Here is an 18899-nt window from a genome sequence, read left to right as displayed (position 1 = left end):
TGGCAAAACTGGCTCAACAGTTCCCAGAAGACAAGGACTGCCTCCAGTCCTGCTTGCTGTGCTCCCTGCCAGATCTCTGAGAGTTCCCAGCTTACAGAAGATTTCTATTATTAGCTGTCAAGCGTATGACCTTGTCTGTCGTACTACTGAAATTCATTCTGTTTGTGGTACTCCTGCCAAGGTCAAATGAGGCTTCCTCTGCATATCCTGGTCCTTCCATGTACTAGCAATGCCTTCTAGTGTTGAATCACCAGGATACTCCTTCCCTCTCCCCAGCTATCTGAGCTGAGGTCTCAGGGTAGTATTAGCAAGGCAAATCCCATGGGTGACCATGGGGAGTGTAACAAGGAACTTTTTGCCAGATTTTGATAGGTGATCTTGTTGCTGCTGTCTTCTCAGACTCACTTCTCCCTCCCTGTTACTTACAAGTCCTCTGCCTCACTTGATCTTCTCCAGTCTAACTGTTTCTTATGTGGCACATATCAATGCTTTACTGGAATACAGAGATGAGACCTTTGAAATTTCTTTTGCCTTCCACAAAAACAATCATCTGAAAGAAAGATGTTGGCTTGGCCTGGTGTTATCCAGAACTGATAAACTCATATTGCTTGATTCCCTTTCCCCCTGCTTGGTAATAATTATACTTTCCTTGAAGATCTCCTCTAAAGTGCTACACATTGCAGAGGTCACACTTGAAAGTCTGAGCCTGACAAACTTATTTCTCATCCTTCTTTAATCCTAACTGCTGAATTTTCACTTTTGCAGACTGCATGGAGTCACCACTGTGTGCAGAGCTGAAAAAAGCCCTTTGCTGTAAGTGTGCTTTTCCACATGCCAGCTCTCCCAGGGCCAGAAAGCACCCAGGCCCAGCACTGTGAGTGCACTAATCAGCTTGAGCTGCTTATTCACAGCACCCAGCTTGTTTCTTTCCCCAAGGATGATATTTCTGTCCTTATCAATAACTTGGGCACTGAGTCTTCTTTGGTTTTTGCTCAGACTATAGACTCCTTGATCCCAGCTTCACTCTTATTGACCAGACGTGACCCTACTTTTTTTTTTTTTTTTAATTCCCCAAATAGCTGAACAATATTAAGCCATTTGTTTTAACCTCCTTTGCAAGGTCTAGCTCAGCTTGATATGTAAGCAATCCTCACTTTATCCCTACAGTTCTGACCTGTAAGGGAGGGCAGAGGAGGGCAGGGCTAGGCAAGGCAGCCTTCTTTGCTGCCTGCCTTTTTTCCATTCCACACAATCTCTCTGCAGAGCCAGCTTAAGCAGCTGCTTGTTGTCACAGACAGATGGAGGGCAAGAGAATCAGGATCCTCACTGAAATGGGGGCTTCACACTGTCCCCAAAAGCTCAACTGCTCCCTCCCCACACTCCAGACTGATTGTTCTTGGCACTGTGAAAGCAGTGCCATGAGTCAACAGCAGAACACCCTCCACACACTGAGCAGAGTGTAGAGGTGCCATCTAACCAGAATTACTGTGATCCTGTGAGTGGGGTTTCTGTGTCCCAGTGAGAGAAAGGAAGAAAAGAAAAAGGTCTTTTGAAGGGAAAGGGATGGCAGAGTCCCATTACAAAGCCTTATGATAGGGAGATTTGTGCCTTAGGTGAGAGGTAGGGCAGGAGAAAAAGAATTCAGGATAAGTTTGGTGGCTAAAAGAATGTATCTTAGGAGAAGGCTGGAGCTGTGCTCAGATCTGCTAAGATTCTGTGGTTCTCACCCTGCAAAACCTGTCTGCTTCTACCTTGGCTGAATTTAAGCTAAAGCATCATACAACACATTTCCTATAACCTTCTCTGCTGCGACATTTACCATCTTCATCCTCATATCTACAGACTGCTCCTTTTTGGCATCATCTTTACTCCTCTGCTGAGCTGTAGGTGCTGACAGAGCTCAGGACATCAGATATACCTGTGCTAAGGCTACAGACAACAGCAATTTGTGCACTTTGCATAGAAGACATGGGGCACTGGAAGGATGGGTGTGAGCAGGGTAATGAGCTGGCCTTGCACTCACACAGATTCAGGTGGTGTCAGGGCTGCCAGTGCCACTTGCTTGGCAGCCTGTGGATCTTCACACAGCTTCAAATGAAGGTTCTATTCATTACCCTCACTTTGGCAGTCCCCCAAATACCCAGTGCTTACTGACAGCCCCTGCACACTGGATAAAACTCCATGGCCGCAGGGATCAACCCTGCACCTACCTGTAAAACACCACAGGCAGGAGGAAGTGCAAATTGCTCTGTGGTTCTGAGTGTCTGTGCACGTCCCCAGTGAGCCCAGGGATCTCACAGCACACTGCAGAGCAGCTCTTTATGTATGCACATACACACATGCATGCACAAATCACCTCACACATCCAGTGCACTCCCATGAGCACCCCTGGGTGGGGATAGAGGGCCCTGCTGATGCTGGGCAGGCAGGAGTTAATGGAAGAGAGAGGCTGGGAAGGAAATTAAAAGCAAAAAAAAAGTTGAAAGCCCAGCACATGATTCTTCTCCTATCACATCTGTGAATCCTGGAGCGCAAGAGTAATTGTCTGCAATGAGTCAGACCAAAAGGCACAAGGTAATGGTTGCTATGGCAACCTGTGCACTGCTCTAATTCGGCTCGGAATTAAAATTATATCAAATAATTTGCAAGCAAAGGCAACATGGCAAAGGCGCTGGGTGCCAATCTAAAAGATCCAGCTCTATGCAAGTCTCTCCTGAGTCACTGGCAAGGGCTCTTGTCACTCCAAGAGTGACAGCCATGGCAATCAGTGGAGCTGTAGAGGCAGCAGGGATGGATAACCTTAGGCAGGAAGGTTTCTGCTACACATGGGCAAGAATGTGTAGCTCCAGCCTGGAACTGGGGTTGAGGATATCCTGGGACAGATGCCTCACCAGACCCTAAAACTCATTGCTCACCATTTTTTGTTATGGTCCCACTGAGAAAATTCCCTGAAAGGCTGGTGAGGGCAGGCCCTGGGCACAGGAACCTACCCACAGGGTCTGTGCTGGGTGAAGCACTGCCTGCATGGGCTCACTCCCTTAGATCTTTTTCCCTGGTAAGGGGTGCAGTGTAAAAAGTCAGGCACTCAGCAGAGACTACAAATAAATATTTACTCTACAGAATTGGCTATTGTCTTCAGTTTTTCCCCAGACAAGGACTCCTCCCAAGGCAACAGACAATGTCTGCACACACATGGGGGAGGCATGCTCCCCATGCTGAAGATCACAGCCTATGCAGACAGCACAAACACCATGGAAGAAAAGGAAATTGCTAAGGTCTAGCCAGGGTGAGCAGAATTCTATGGAAGATGCCTCACATTACTATTTTCAGCATTCTTTTGAGGTCAAAATAGACTTATTTGTCCCTCTTGTCCCCAGTTACTGTCTATGCATGGAGACATCTAGCTGGAGTTCTGCAGGCAGATGTTGCTCTCTCTCCTGTTCACTGAGCTGGCTGGAGGATAATCAGCTCTGAAAAGGGAACCATGTGGCCCCAGCACTGATGCCAAACCTTGATGAAAGGCAAAGTTTGTAAGATCAGAGCCAGCACAAAATAACACAACCACCTCAGTTCTGTCTGGCTCATGGAACAGCTTGTGTGTGCCCCAGGAACACCCCGAAAAGCAGCCTGGGTGCTTACAGGTGTCCCCCAAGGCTCAGTGGGTAAGCAGAATGCAATGGGTGGCAGGCAGGCAGATGGGGGATGAAGAGTGCAAGAGATGCTGGTTTTGGCACCCTAACATGTCATGGGGACACTGACATTGGATTAGTGTCTCAACCCTAAGGCCAGTCAAAGTGTACCTACTGATAACAGCCTCCAGACAGATGTGCTCAGAGGTGGAGAAGGCACAGCACTAAAACCAGCAGTGTTTGTGCCATAGGAGTGTCCCTGACACTTTCCATGACACTTCCAGGGCATGGCCTGTTCAGATGGCTCTGATTTTGTTGGATCAAATGGATGCATGAGAAACTGCTCAGGCTTTGGGGGCTGCCAGAATGGGCTGGTGTCAGGCAGAGACCAGACACAGCAGGTGATAGGCTAAAAATGAGTTGTCTTCCTTCTTTTTATCCATCATAAAGGCATGCCAGGGGGACCATGATTTCCATAAAGGCACCTGGTGATGCCTGAGGGACTCTCAGAACTCTCTGCACTGCGATAACTTTGGCACAACCTTTGGTACAAAAAGAGGGACAGAATTCCTTCTGAATACTGCAGTACACATTCAAGAGATCAGCTACCCTCATATTTTATATGGGTATCTTAATGCTGCTCTCTGAACCAGCCTAGTGAAATAATTTTAATTCTCCAGTTTATATGCAGCTATTTTCATGGAAAAGGTGCTTATGCTATTAGAGCTTATTTCTGTGAATTTAACAGCTTCTACTGATGCTACTGTCACTTTCCAGAGAGAAGGTTGAAATGTTTTATCCATCCAAACAACAAAACTGCAGGAATATGGAATTGTGTGCAGATTAGCTTGAAAAGATGCCACAGCAACAGTCCTGCTGAAAAAGCCACCTGCACCTCCTGTTCCTGCTTGCTGATAGCAGACAGCAGGTAGCCAAAATTGGAGACCAAGGAAGAGATGGAGAGACATCAAGCTGGCCAGGAACTGCTCTTCAAATTAAGAGCTTCCATCAGACTGACAGAGGCTGGATTTTAAGCAGAGGCAAAATGGCAGAATTACTCTCCATTATCTACTTTTCAGACTGATAGGTTTCAACTTCTTTTGAAAAAAAAAAATCAAAACTTTTTTTTAAAATCTGCTCCTGCTGCGTGTATAGAGCTTTTCTGAAAATACTGGTCTTGATAACTCAGTGTCCCAAAATTCTGTCTTTAAAACAGAGACATTTCTCCTCTCTGCCCTGGTTTGAGCTTACCTAAAGCTCTCCCCAAATACATCTGCATGAATTGCTGGTGTCATGGGATAATGATTTCACTGTGGTCCAATAACTGCTGGTAAGAGCAGTTACTTCCAATATCAGCAGAGAAGTGCTGTGTAAAATAAACCTGCATCTCCCAAGTGCCCATTTGGATTCTTTTTCTTGGGCACCATGTGCATGCCCCTGTTTGCTATCCCTGCCACATGACAGCCATGGACCTGACCCTACCTGTCCCTGCTGGGACTGGCAGCCAGCTGACAGCCCCAGGAGTTGAACAGCCAGAAGGGCAGGCAATGAGAGAGACGTCATCCACAGCCCAGAGTGACAGCTGAACTCCTGCACAGATTCCAGCAGTTTCAACTCAGGCTTTAAATCACAAAAAGCTTCTGTCAGGAGCTCCATGTGATTTCTGCCTTGCAGCCTGAGGACCAGAAAGCCCCAGGCTCCTGACTCAGGGGAGGGAGCAGATGACAGTGCTATCTGGGGCAGGACATGGCTTGGGGAGAATGCCATCCCCATTCCTTATTTCTCATTTCCAACAGAGTCAGTGTGCGTGAAAGGTACTGGACTGACATCCCAGGAGAACAGCTGCCTTCTAATTAATGAAAATTAATCATCCAGGCATTACTTAATGTTTGCATAGTGCTTTGAAGTGCCAAAGCACAATATAGCAGGTAGACATTATTCATTCCAAGAAACAGGTATAGTCAAGCCAGGGTTGCCTGGCTTCCCACCAAAATGACCACACCAACTCAGCTCACACAGGTGCACCCTGCCCGAGTTCCTCCAAGAAATCTGTGTGTACCCTGAACCCCCTGTGCACCCCTCCCAAGCCCATGGGGGAAGGAGAGGATGGATGAAAAGGGGTGAGGATAGGGCAGGGCAAAGGACACCTCCTTTCCCTGCTCAATTTGGCCACCTCTCCACCTGGAGTGTGGAGTAGCACCTGTAATGGCAAGAGGAGCAGCTTGGACTCCCCCTCAAACCCATTCTGGGATTTCCCACTGAGCTAAGACAGACTGAAATGGGAGGAAGGAGGCCCCTTTGCTTCCCCCTTCATCCCTCCTCTCAGCCCTCCAGACTGCAACTCTCTAATTCCATCTGACTGCTCCCTCAGTCCGTGACAGCAGCCAGGCTTGTGTCATCTTCCTGGACATTTGATTTTACCAGTTTGCCTTACTCTGCCCTGGCCATGGACTGCCATTCATCTGCCAGAAAAAGGGGCCCAATGCTGCCTGGAACTGGCATTCTCCCCATGGGGGCACTGGGGGTGCTCCCTCCCCATGAGCATGGCTGTAAATCCTGCAGCTTAATTTTTCCCTGCATGCATAGTGAACATTTCTAAGTGCTTACAAATCCCCTCAAGCACCATCAAGTCAAACAAGTGACAGTAATGATCAGTGGCAGAATGACAGGCCAGTTCATACCACTTGTTCTTTTACAGGGGCACTTAAAAAGTCTCTGTTGTTCCCCTTTTACAGAACTGTAGCTGCATTTATTCAGAAACTACAAATCTTCACAGATATTTGGTTTTCTGGGAACTAGTGCTGGGTATCAAACTTCTGCTAGTATAACTAAATTACCATGGTATCAATCCCAGTAAGGGCTGATGTCATCAGAATAACAATAACAACAATCTGCATCCCATTCTGCTTTGATTGCCTCTTGTGTGCCTCCACACTCCCTCCCCTTCCTTCACCCATCTCCTGTACCCAGGATGGTGCTGCAGCTCTGTCCAGCATCATTTCTGCTGCAGCCCCTCACAGTCCCCTAGAACCAGAATCTAGCAATTCAGGATAATTATATTACTGTGAGGGGAAAGGAAGTGAGATTACTTACTCTCTAAGCTGACACCCTCAAGAGAAAAATAATATTTCAATTGGTAGTGTGACCACTAGTTATTGCCCTTTTTAAAAAATGACTACTAGCATGAAAGATTCAGCTGATGAACCTTAGTCACTACTAGAAAAGTAAATGGCAATATTGCACTTTTCTCCTCCCTGAACACCCTCACAAACATAAACTGGCACCCAAGCCAGCACATGGAAGCTACCTCAGCAAACCCTTGCACTCCTGCTGAAGTCAGTGCAGGCTACAGCTGGGGACATGAAGAACTCTGGACCCTTTGGGTGACAGTGTTTGCCCTGATGCTGTCCTTTAGCCCACCCATCCCATGGATCAGAGATGGGCTGTTCCATCAAGCATAAGAAACCAGGAGTGAAGAATGCCCACCATGTGTGAGAGCAGCAGAAGAGTCTGGTGGTCAGGCCACCTCATGCACCTGCTGGGGACAGGGACTGTGGTACCTTTAAGGAACAGAAGCAATTGAAAATTCATTTCTCTGTCTCAGCTTTAGTGATTGCCAGCGAGAAAACTGGTTGTGCATAATTTCCAAAAATGACAGATTTTCCACCTTATTGTTATTGTTTTAAAATATGGTTTTGTTTCCCTATCCTTTGCTGTTTCCTCCACCCTCTGCAAAGGATCCTGCCCTTTCCCAGCATGTCCACACAGACAGTATTCAGCATAACTCAGTGGGTGGAAATCTCCACAGGGCTTGTGGAAAGTGCTGCTGACAGAAGAGAAATGGCTCTGTCAGGGCCAGATCCTCCTGCCACTTGCTCTTGCTCCAGTGCTTCCACTGAGAAGTTTCCTTCCTTGAATTTATGCTGAGAGCCAGATTGTCCTGGTTTCAGCTAGGGTAGAGTTAATTTCTTCTCAGTGGCTGCTAGAGTGCTGTGTTTTGAATTCATAACGAGAATGTTTTGGTTTTTTGCTAAGTGTTTATCATAAGTCAAGGGCTTTTTTCCTTGTCTCATGCTCTGCCAGTGAGGAGCTGAACAAAGGAAAATGGAAGGGACCACAGCTTGGGCAGGTGACCTGAACTGACCAAAGGGACATTCTACACCACAGAACATCATGCCCACTACAGAAATGGGGGGAGTTACCCAGAAGAGGGATGATAGAAACTGCTATAGATAGACCAGTCTGGGTTTGGGAAGAGAGGTCTGTCATGGGTCAGTGGGTGGTGAGCAATTGCATCCTGCATGCTTGTTTTTCCCTTATTATTATTTTTATCATCATCATCATTTACCATTATTATTGTATTTTACTTAATTTTCAATTATTAAACTGCTCTTATCTCAAACTGAAAGCTTTACTTTGACTCTCCTCCCCAGTTCACCAGGGTGGAGGGGTGAGAGGCTGTGTGGTGCTTCATTTCCAGCTGGGCTTGAACCACAGCACAGATGAACTGCTTGTGTGCCTCTGCTCTAACCCACAGGTCAGGAAAGGGAAGGAAAAAGATCATGAAAAACAAGCTTCTTTTAAAAAAATGTTATTTTCTCCTCTCAAAATAATGCCTAGAAAAACGTTTCAGTGCTGTACAGAGACTCTTGGTGCTGTTCCAATGCTCTTTCATTTTCTGCTGGGTACAACAGTGTCAGCTGGTATCAGTTTTGGGAGCAGCTTCTATCATCCAAGCACCTATTAATGTGAACTTTGCTGAAACCATCTCTGTTCACAGGTGCCTCTAGGCAGACTTCATAAAAATTTTCTGGCTTTGGGCATAAGAGTGAAATTTTCTGTTTCATAACACTTCCTTCACCTTATGAGTACTTTCTCAATGCCCAGGTGATAACTAAGGAATATCACTGTCAGCTAGAACTACTGAAATCCTGGAAACTGAGGAATGCTTCATCACATGAAATGAATTTGCTATAGTTTTACTGACTAGTAGTATTGAAGAACATTCCCTGTCTCCTACCCAGCCTAGGCAAAAGCAATGACTTCCGACTGTGATCTGAAGGTATCTGCTGTATGCCCTTCTCTCTACAGGGTGACCCTGTAACAAAGTTGTTGTTTGGTGTCCATCCTGTCAGTCATTCCTTCCACCATGCAAGGCTCCATTAGCACTAACTATTCCTTCCCAACAAGCTTTGCATCACAGCATATAATAAGTCCATTACCTGTTCCATCAGCCTCTTCCTTTAGTCACTGCTTGCAGGTCTAAAGCAATTTCCATGGAGCTACACCTTCTCTTGCCCCAGTACTCCTGTGCTGAGTGGTTGAGTTGGATATGGTGCCAGGGTTACTGGTAATAGTTTGTTTTGGTAAATGCCTGCTCTGTTTTGTTTCTAAGGCTGAAGCAGTTAGTAGAGAAAATAGTAAATCTTCAAAAGCTTTGGGGTTCTGTTGGAAATAATGTGCTACATGGATTTTCCAAAAGAAGATTCAGTCTAGTGAAGGTCTGCAAAAAGGAGTTTAAAGCTCAGATCAGCAATAAGTCGGGCAATCCATAGTTCTGAGTTGGAGTTCTAGCAACATATCCACTACACCAGCAGAAAATATTTTTCATTTGAGATAACAATGGGGACACACAAACATGAAGCTGTTCCAAAGCCAAAAGTGTTTTCTGCAAAGTTTTAAACCTGCACAGATTTCCCAACCTACTCCTGCTCCAGAAAAAAGGTCTCAATCCACAAATTCACCAGCACTGGAGATGGGAAGCTTCCATTCAAGCAGCCCATTTTCCTTCCAGAAGCCTGTCAGCCATTCAGTACCTGCTCCATTATTCTCTGTTGAGCCTAGCTCTCAATACCACAAGCTATTGTGGCTCCTGTCACTTCCCTTGAATGACAAGCTAACAGCTCTCAGCTCCCACACTCAGTGCAAGATGCAGCCATTTCATTCAAGATAAAAAGAGAAATGTCCTACCTGCAGCAATTCCCATCTTCCCATCCACAGACACAGACACAGCCGTGCTCACTGTCACCACTTTTGGCAGGCCACCCCCCTCTGTCAAGACACAAATACAGCAGGCTTGGTTAGCTCACCCCCAGAGAGGAATAAAATGCAGCAAGACCAGCTTGCCCCCACATTTTCCCATCCAGGACAGTGTGCAGGTATTCCTCAACTCTGAAACATCCCAGAATTTTGAGGGCTGCATCTTTCAAGACACAAAGGCAGCCTAATGGGCTATGAGCAGATTTTATTTTTCTCTCCTTTATGGCTCATGATAAAAGTGATATCCTCAACATAAAGGAAGTGTCCAAGGCTGGATGGGAGGGGTTTGAGCAACCTGGGCTCAAGGAAGACATCCCTGACCATGGCAAGGGGTGTGGAACTAAGTGGCCTTTAAGGTCCCCTTCAGCCCAAAATGTTCCACGATTCTGTGATAAAATGGAGAGGACTGGCCTCCTTGATTTTGGGCATGTAGAGTTTCTCTCAGGCCAGAGAGCTGTTCTGCTCAATGCACCATCTAAACCCTGCAGACAGAGGAGGAGCAGGACAGGTAATTCTGACAACATCTGCACACCAAAGGCCAGGCTTATGCCTAAGTCTTACCCAAGCCAGGCCAGCACTAGAAACTGCAGACACAGCAGCTTCCAGAGCACACTCCATTTGAGAAACAAAGCCTTTTGGGACTATGTTGCCTAAACTCTCTTATGCCCCAGGGTCTCCCAATTATCCTTGAGCTGCTGCTTTAAGCATCCTGTAGGTCCTGTGACACATCTGCCAGCCCAGTGCAGATCTCTGAGCTCCCATGGGGCATTTAAAATCACATGGCTGGCTAGACTCAAGCAACTGAACTCCATCTCTCCTTGTCAGGGCAGTTGTTCCAGCCTGCAATTTTCCATGTGGCAGATTCCATTTCTATGTATTTTTTTAAGTGATTAGATTAGCTTCAGCTGGGGCACCTCTTTGGGAACTGCCAGGGGACAGTTTGAAGGCCAGTCTGATCAATATAGTCTGCACCTGGTTCCCTCCTTGCATGCTCTGTGCAAACCTCTTCCTTAGACAGATGGGTCAGGGATTCTTTCCTTCCCCACAACTCCAGCATTTGTTACTCCTTTCCATGTCTGCCTTCATCAGTTTAGGTGTGTCCAGAGCACAATTCAGTGCCTGCGACAGTTTAGCCTCACATTAGGCTCTCACTATTTTGTTTTTGTTTTTTGATCAAAGCCACATTAACCTGCTCAAGTGTGTCAAAAGCAGTAAAACCTTTGTGAAATAAACACTCACCTCACACACCTTGAGCATGACCCTGCCTTTATGGTTGTCCTGGGCTGGCTATATCATGCTTGTATCCCCAGGTGTTTGCTTTGTATATGCTGGATAACAGGTTTTGAGACTGATTCCAAGGACAAAGAGGGGAGAGAAGAAGCGTGGAGTTTGGGGGCTGCACGCACTCCTCCACATTCCTGCTCCTGGACTGTGTTATTGCAGCATGGACAGACAGCAGGACAGAGCTCTCCTTTGCTTCTAGTTAGATTTTAGCTAGCTGAGGCAGAGAAGCTCCCTGGACTGTGGTTTTTCTTTTCCTTGGACATGTTCAAACCCAGCAGAGCACCGGCAGCTCCAGCTGTGGGCACCGGGCCGGGCCTGGGCATTTCCAGCCCTGGAGGGACTGACAGAGGCTGAGTGAGCTGAGCTGCAGCCCATGGAGGGGCCTCCTGAGTTTGGCATCTCTACAGTTTGGCAAGAGGTTTTATTGTTTAATATCGTCCTTTTTTTTTTTTTTTTTTTGTGCTGGTGAATGTTTTGCCTGTTAAATAAACAGTTTTTTCCACTTTTCTCCAAGGAAATATTCTTTCTGGAACCAGCTGGGGGAGGGCCACTTGAATTTCTTTCAAGAGGAAACCCCTTTGGAGGTTTTCTCCCAAATTTTTGCCAAACCAGGACAATGGTGAACCTCAAATGGCTTGTTCAGAGATGGGATAAAGAAGCAAAATATACTCAGAATCTCTAGGAAAAAAATCCCACATAACACATGAAAAATCTGGGTTGCAAGAACAGTGCTACTTGACATGCAGAGGCTTCCCTGCTGTCCTTTCATTCCTGAGACTTCTGGACACTGGAAGGAGGTGCTGGGCATAAATGATTCTGACAACCTGCAGTCACTTCCTGCTGGTTTGCTCCCCAACAGAGAGCTGTTGGGGGTTTTCCCTCTTAGGTGATTAGAAGCCCATCTGCCATGAAAACCTCCTGCCACAGTAGGGGACTTGTGGAAAACATGAAAAGGGGACTTCAGCAGCTGATAGAATTTAATAAGAAACTGGGTGGCCTATTTTGGCTAAAATATGGGACAGCTCTGCTTCATCAGATGTCAAGGAAGGGCCTGGACTCTGCTTTATAGTAAATCACTGTCTCAGAAGAACTGGGAATTATTTCCTGGCCCTTCCCAGGCAGTCTCTCTGAGCCCAGCTGCTCATCCCTAAAGACTAATAATCTCCTTTACAATTTAGGGCACGAGGTCTTCAGGGCCAAGTGCTACTTCTTACAAGGTGCCTGCAGGCACCAGGTTTCCAGGTGAGTGGGGTTCTGGACTTCATTAAAGCTTCTGACCCATGGCCATGTAAAACAAAGACTACTGCCAGCTACTTGTCTTTGGTCTTTATCCAAAACCAGCTGTGACTTCTGAGAAAGCCACAGCAAGCCACAAGCCCAGTGTTTAGCCAGCAGTGACACTGTGGCCTGGGTAATGGCTGCCCTAGGAAGGCCCACTGGATGTCACTGCCTGGTTTTCCAACCCACACTCTATCCCAAAGAGCAGATCCATGGCTTGCAGGGGAGTGAAAGGACCCTCCTGCCACCTCTCCCCCTCTCTCCACACTTGCTTTATAAGTGAGATGTAAGGGTGTTGGGGAGAAAGAGGCTTTTGTAGGTTTTGAGTATTTTCTCTTTCCGTTCCTTTCCCTATACATCCTGGTTCATCTCTTGCCTCCCAGGCTGGTTTCTTCTCTTTTCTACTTGCTTTCCCACCCACCAGACTCCCACCACTGTGCCACAAAAAGCTTTAACAGCTACAGTGCTGAGCTCTGTGACAGAGATGGAGAGCTGGGGGCCAGGGAAGAGCACAAAGGGGCTCTTTGCCTTGTGTGGAGGAGTCTCACATGAATATTTTGTTTTGCTTGTTTGTTTTTAGGCTGTTTTGCTCTCTTCCAGCCTTTGAGAAGGTCCTGGCTGGCCCTGCATACTCACAGGAATATACAGGAACCAACACCTTAAGCAAGAGATATTGAAAAGCCACTCCTTGTTTTTCTCTAGTGTTTGAACTTTGCTGTGTGGGACACCAATGCTTCCTCTCCACCCTTTTCCTCCACCATCTTCCATAATGAACCCATCCTTTCCTGTCATGGAAAGTGGTGATGGAAAAAATGACACCCTCTGAACTTAGATTTCCTGACTGTCTGCTGGTCCCTCACCAGTGCCAGTTGTTATTGTCACCCAGCAGGGCTGATGCTGTTCCCTCCCAAGCCTGGTTTAATCTCTGTGCCTCTTCCTTCTGCAACACCTCTCCTGCTCCCTTCTCATGTTTCATGTGTATTACAGACCCACAAGTACTTCGTGTTCCCCCAGCTCCCGCCTCTCTACACCTTTCCATCCACCAAAGCCCTGCATTTCCATTTCCATCCTTCTCCTCCTCTCTAGCCCTGCATTGCTCATTCCTGACTGCCTTACCTACACCTTGTAGCTCCATCTTTCAGCATCTTGGCCATGAGCTCTGTGCCCCTCACTGGTGTGAAGGTAACACCACGAGGGCAGGTCCCAGCACTTTCCACTAGGCGGGAGGCAGTGATAAAGGTATCGGGATGGGTGCCATGTGGGATGTGAGGTGCGAAAAGAGCTTTTATTCTTTTTCCCTCTGTCTGCTCTGTGTTTAAGTTGGGATTACCTGATTCATCCTCTGAGACAATGCTGTAGATGAAGCTGCCGGGGGGATGCTCGGCCGCCCTGCGGTACCACAGAGGGAAGTGGTCCATGGTGAAGATGCTTTCCTTGTCCTTCTGTGTCAGGAATTTCCTGCCGGGAGAGAACACGCTGCTCACGGAGCCCTCCTGAGGGCAACGCAGTGGGACACCTGCGGCAGGGCGCATAGCCCTCACCTCTCCACCCGGGGTTTTTCTACGGGCGAGGGCCGGCGGTGTCGCCGCTGTCCCCCCGGGGCAGGGCAGGGCTCCCCCTCGCTCCTGAGGGCGGCCGCGCCCGCCGCGCCTCCCGCGACCGCCGCCAGGTGCCGCTGTTGGCCCGGGCCAGGCCGGCGGCGGCGGCCCCAGGCGGGCGGTGGGGCCGGGCCGGCCCCGGGCTCTGAGGGCCGGGCAGGGCCGGAGGGAAGAGGGCAGGGCCGGAGGGAAGCGGGCAGCACGGAAGATATACCAGGAACGACACCCCGGGAGTAGCGCCGCAGTGCCGGGGGAGCGGGTGGGCGAGGGAAGCACAGGTGCTTGTGGCCATTAGTTACCGCAGGGGATGGGGAGCAGGTGAGGAAAGGGGATTAGGCAGTCTCCTAAAAAAACAAACCACACACCCCAAACATAACGTTATGCAACTGTGGGTAAATCCTCATCTCCTCAGGAGATGCTCAGAGCAGAGACCTCATAGCAACCTTCTGGTATCTGAAGGGGGGCTGCTGGGAAGCTGGAGAGTGACTCTGTTAGGAACTGTAGTGACAGGACAAAGAGAAATGGGTACAGACTGAAAAAGGGGAAATTTAGATAAGATACTGGGAAGAAATCTTTTAAGGTGAGGCTGGTGAGAAGCTGGAACAGGTTGCTGAAGGAGATTGCCCCAGCCCTGGCAGTGTTCAAGGCCAGGTTGGATAATGCCTTAAGCAACTTAATCTATGGGAGGTGTCCCTCCCCATGGCAGAGTGGGTTGGGAACAGATCACCTTAAAGGTCCATTCCAGTCCCTTAACAAATTCTATGATTCTGTGATTCCCAGAGAGGCAGGAACTGAAGTGCTTGAGCAAAGAGATGCTTCTGAAGGCAAGAGGATGTGTCCTGGGAGCGTGACAAGACATGCAGTGGGTGCTCAAGCAAGACCTCATAAAATCAGGTCATTTGTTTCCCTGGAGGTTCAGCTTGCCTGGCAAATCCCTTTGTTTTCAGACTCTTGTTTTGCTTTATATTTTGACATCATAATTCCTCATTTAGGATTCCTTCCTTTCAGGGGATTCCAGAAGCTCCTCCTGTGAGATATGTGGGGGTCTGTCTCTGCAGTGTGGTGACTGTGACTGTTTGAAGCACTGAACGCTGTTCCTGATGAGCAGTGGGAATTATCACATTAACCCCCTGCAGCACACAGCATTTCTCCCTTGTTGCCAGAGACTGACTACTCTGAGTTGCTCAGACTGCTTCAAACACATGAAGAGTGTCACCTTTCAGGCACAGCAGAGCTGGAGGGTAGGACTCATGTTTGGGGAACTTGGGGACAGTGAAACAGCTGCTGAGAAGCTAATGACCACCACCCACATGGTCCCTTTCTGTTCCATCTGCTGGTGTGCCTCTGTGACCTGTCCTTTCCTACAGCAGCACGCATATCCAAAACGCAACAGAATGCAAACTACCCTTTCCATGTCAAAACCCTTCAGTGCACACATCCTCCTGCCTTGAGGGAGAGGACAAGGCAGTGAATGGGATGTGACAGATGTCAGTCACATCGCTTAACGCCTCACTGCAAGGCACTGGGATGCTGCTGCCATGTGGGCAGTGTGAGAGGCAGAGCAGCATCAATCTGGGAGAGGAACTGAGACAGAAAGATCAAACACAGCCAAGCTGGGATGTCGCTGGGGCACTGGAGTGCAGAGCCTTTGCACTGCAAAATGGTCCTGGGGACATGGAGTGACTGTGGGCATTTTCTGTGTCAGCTGACTGAAATCAGGGAATGGTTGAAGAGTTTCATTTAAATGAATGCACTCTGGGACAGTATTTTAAGAAAAACTCAAAAGGACCAGAGGAAAACAAAGGCCCCCTACTCTGATTCTGTAAATCAGCATTAATGCCATCAAGGTGTTTCTCCTTTCCATTCTGCCTCCCCAAAAGCATTTCTAAGGCTGGTGGTGATTTCATGCTGGCCCTCCAGAGACACAGACAGAAACCCTGTAATGCAGCTTAGGCACTTACTTGTTGGAAATCTTCTCAGAGCCCACATACAGGGCACTCCTCATGAGCCCAGCTCGAGTGCCCAGAAATGCCATCTCAATGCCTGCCTCAGTATCCCTGTGGGACAGAAATACACAAGCAGGAGCAAACAGTTCTCATAAGAACAGCAATGACCCAGGGTGAGGGCCTTTCAAACTTGAAGCCACATCTGGAGAGCTGGTCCCAAATTCATTAGCAATATAAGCCATTTACACCAGGAGTGACATTGGCTCCTCCCGCCTCATGGCAACAGGGGACAACTGGCAGACAACTGGCAGGTTTAAGTCTTGTGCTCAGATTTAAACCTTTGAAGTCCGCTTATTTCATTCTCTTTTAAGTAGGCCATAAGCTCCTCTGCCCCTGCTAGCTCTGCTTCAGGCCGCTCTCACAAGGCTGAAGTACAGGAGAGGAACTGCAGAAGGAGAATGCTGAATCAGGGATGCACAGAATGGCCAGGGTAGCAGAATGTGACTAAATAGGGTGTGTGGGTGTAGCAATTTAAATCTGTGCTGATAACTGTGTGTCCTAGCAGGATTGTCACTGGCTCAGCTTCTGTTTGTGCAGGGATACAAGGAACTGAAACAGGAGTCCAGTGGCCATGTACATCAGTGAGCAGCACGTTGACTGCTGAAAGATCTGTGTGACATGATACAAGACACCACAAGCAACAGGTGCCTCACTGGAAATAATAAAATACAAAGTTGTTCACTGAAACAAGTCTGTCCACTATCTTCCTGAGGTTCAATCTGGAGGTACCACCAATAGAGACATTACCAAACTCTCTTTTCTCCACTAGAAAAACCCTCACCATACTAAAGACTCTCCCAAGGAGGCCCAGCTTACTGGAGTTCACTCCTGAGAGACACTTTTCAAGCTATTTCTAAAGCTATTGAGCTATTTCTATCAGCTTTTGGAGCTATTTCTGCAGTTTCTTGTATGCTGTGCAGAAGTTTGTGATTATTTCAGGCACTGCACAAACCCAGAGCAGTTTTCTATCCATATTTATGACTCCTACACTTACAAGGACATGTTGAGGGCCAGTGTTGTCCAGTAGGCCTCCATGGGGGCAGTGACCACTGCATCAAACAGCACTTCCTGGACCAACTCCTCATCACCTAAGAAGAAAAAAGAACAACAAAAATCAGGAGAGAAAGACATGTTTTTCCCTAGATGTTTTAAGGAGTCCCTTGGTAAGGAGCATCTGCCTATCCAGCACAGTGGATCAATGGGGCCCAAAAAAGAGGCCTCCCATTACAGGGCAGAGAAGATGTCTAACACCCTGGGTGGTGGAAAAAACACAGGAGCAGATGTTACAGCCAAGATCACAGAATTACAGAACCAATGAGGTTGGAAAAGACCTCTGAGATCATCAAGTCCAACCTATGACCCAACACCATCAGGTCAACCAAACCACAGCACTGAGCGCCATATCCAGTGTTTCTTTAAACACCTCCAGGGATGGTGACTGCACCATCTCCCTGAGCAGCTGTTGCAAATACTGATCACCCTTTCTGTGAATAATTTATTTGTAATGTCCATAATCATCAGACCAGTTCCCCTGCAAACTCTGTGGAAGTGTGGTGCCCAAACAAGTGTGGGCAAGTGAGAGGCTTTCAAATGAAGTTATTCATGAGACTGACACTTGACTCCTTCATTGAGCAGGCTGTCCACAGCCTTTGCCTCAAATCCCTGCCTTGACCTTTCCTCTGGGCATCCTGTAGAGAGGATATCAGCCAAAACCTTCCACTCATGTGGCTTCCCTCAAAACCACTAGAGACTTTTTTATGGTCTACTCTGTCCCTTTGCTGACTGGCTTCTCTGTTTGCCCTCCTTCCTTCCTGTGAGTCACAAAACATTTTCCTGTCCTGGTTTTCACCAGATGCTCAAGACAGTGCAGGCTACCAGTCTAATCCACTTTGCACTGGAGCTAAGAAGTGATTAGGAAAGTTCAAGGTATTGTCATGTGCTAAATGACATGCCCTAGAACTCCATTTATTTGACCTGCTTTGTTTCTGTATTGCCCTACTTGCATTAATCTGTGAGAACATGGTGACCATCATGTCCCAGAAATGCTCCTTTCAGTGCTGTTCTAGATGGAGCAACCCCACCATTTCAGTGTTTCTGGCACTGAAACCTTCTGGGTTGATGTTCCAGGTGTCCCTTAATGTTTTAGCTCAAATTCTCCCAAATTTCTTTGCCATAGATTTCAGGATCCTTCTCTCCATAGCTGTTGTCATTCAAGCTTCAAAATCAGAGCCCACCACGAGATCTTTCCCTCTTGAGGCCCCCCATGTCTAGGATTCATGTGTTCAAATCATATTTGTTTTTCCTCCACAGCACTTCCAAGTCTGCATTTTTCTCCAAGTCAGCTCTCCTGAAACTTTCCTCCTCCCTGGCCTCTTCAAAGCATACATCTCCTCTTTCCAGCCTACTCCAAGGACAGCCAGGAGAGCTCTGCTCACACTGTGAAAGAGAGGAAGGATTACTGGATTACAGTTGATTTTGCTTTTATGAGATTCCCATCCTTGTGCCAAAGGTTTGTGCCTCTGAGGTGCAGCCTTACATACAAAAGCTTGTACTTGGCAGCACTAAGGGGGCTGAAGGACATCCTAAAACCAAACTGCTGTAAGGAATTGCCATGCACAGCTGGCCATCTCTGCCCCCACAGAGATCCCACTCTTCAGTGGTGCTGTATCAGCTGCAGGAGAATGGGACCTGGTGCAAGGGATGAGCAGCAGGGGGAGCAGGAAAGATAATGATCCTGTAACCTTTTTTTTTCTCTTGGATCAGTTACCTGTTGTGTTTGGAAAACAAAATTAAAAATCCTTGTTCTGAAAAAACCCATCTCTCCAATTTTTTTGGCCAACATTGTAGGTTCAGGTCAACAATAACATTTCTCAAATCTCTGCCAGTTTCAAACCATTTCAGCTGGGGGAAAAAACCTAACACCTCCTTCTGCCCCAAAATTTCCTTCATTTATTATTTGTTGTTTTATAATTTTCAGTGTATAACAATGTTGAGGTTTTTTTAAAGCATGAGCCCTTGGAGGATGATGTCCCTGGTGTCCCTGGGAAACTGAGTTGTCTCAGCAC

The 18899-nt window shown here is 47.5% G+C and overlaps 1 protein-coding gene across 1 annotated transcript in view; it reads right to left on the bottom strand.

Annotated features, from left to right (window-relative positions):
• The window catches only part of CACNA2D4 (calcium voltage-gated channel auxiliary subunit alpha2delta 4), a 119544-nt gene that overhangs the window by 53986 nt on the left and 46659 nt on the right, over window positions 1-18899 (bottom strand). Inside the window, exons 24-27 of the mRNA XM_058022172.1 lie at window positions 16829-16922; window positions 15790-15885; window positions 13561-13688; window positions 9600-9680 (exon numbers count right to left, since the gene is read on the bottom strand). Coding sequence (XP_057878155.1) covers window positions 9600-9680; window positions 13561-13688; window positions 15790-15885; window positions 16829-16922 — 399 coding nt within the window. The remainder of the gene's footprint in view (window positions 1-9599; window positions 9681-13560; window positions 13689-15789; window positions 15886-16828; window positions 16923-18899) is intronic.

Source organism: Melospiza georgiana, chromosome 4 (assembly GCF_028018845.1).
Source record: "Melospiza georgiana isolate bMelGeo1 chromosome 4, bMelGeo1.pri, whole genome shotgun sequence".
In the NCBI taxonomy this organism is placed as follows: Eukaryota; Metazoa; Chordata; class Aves; order Passeriformes; family Passerellidae; genus Melospiza; species Melospiza georgiana.
This window is presented reverse-complemented; position numbering and strand designations above follow the sequence as displayed.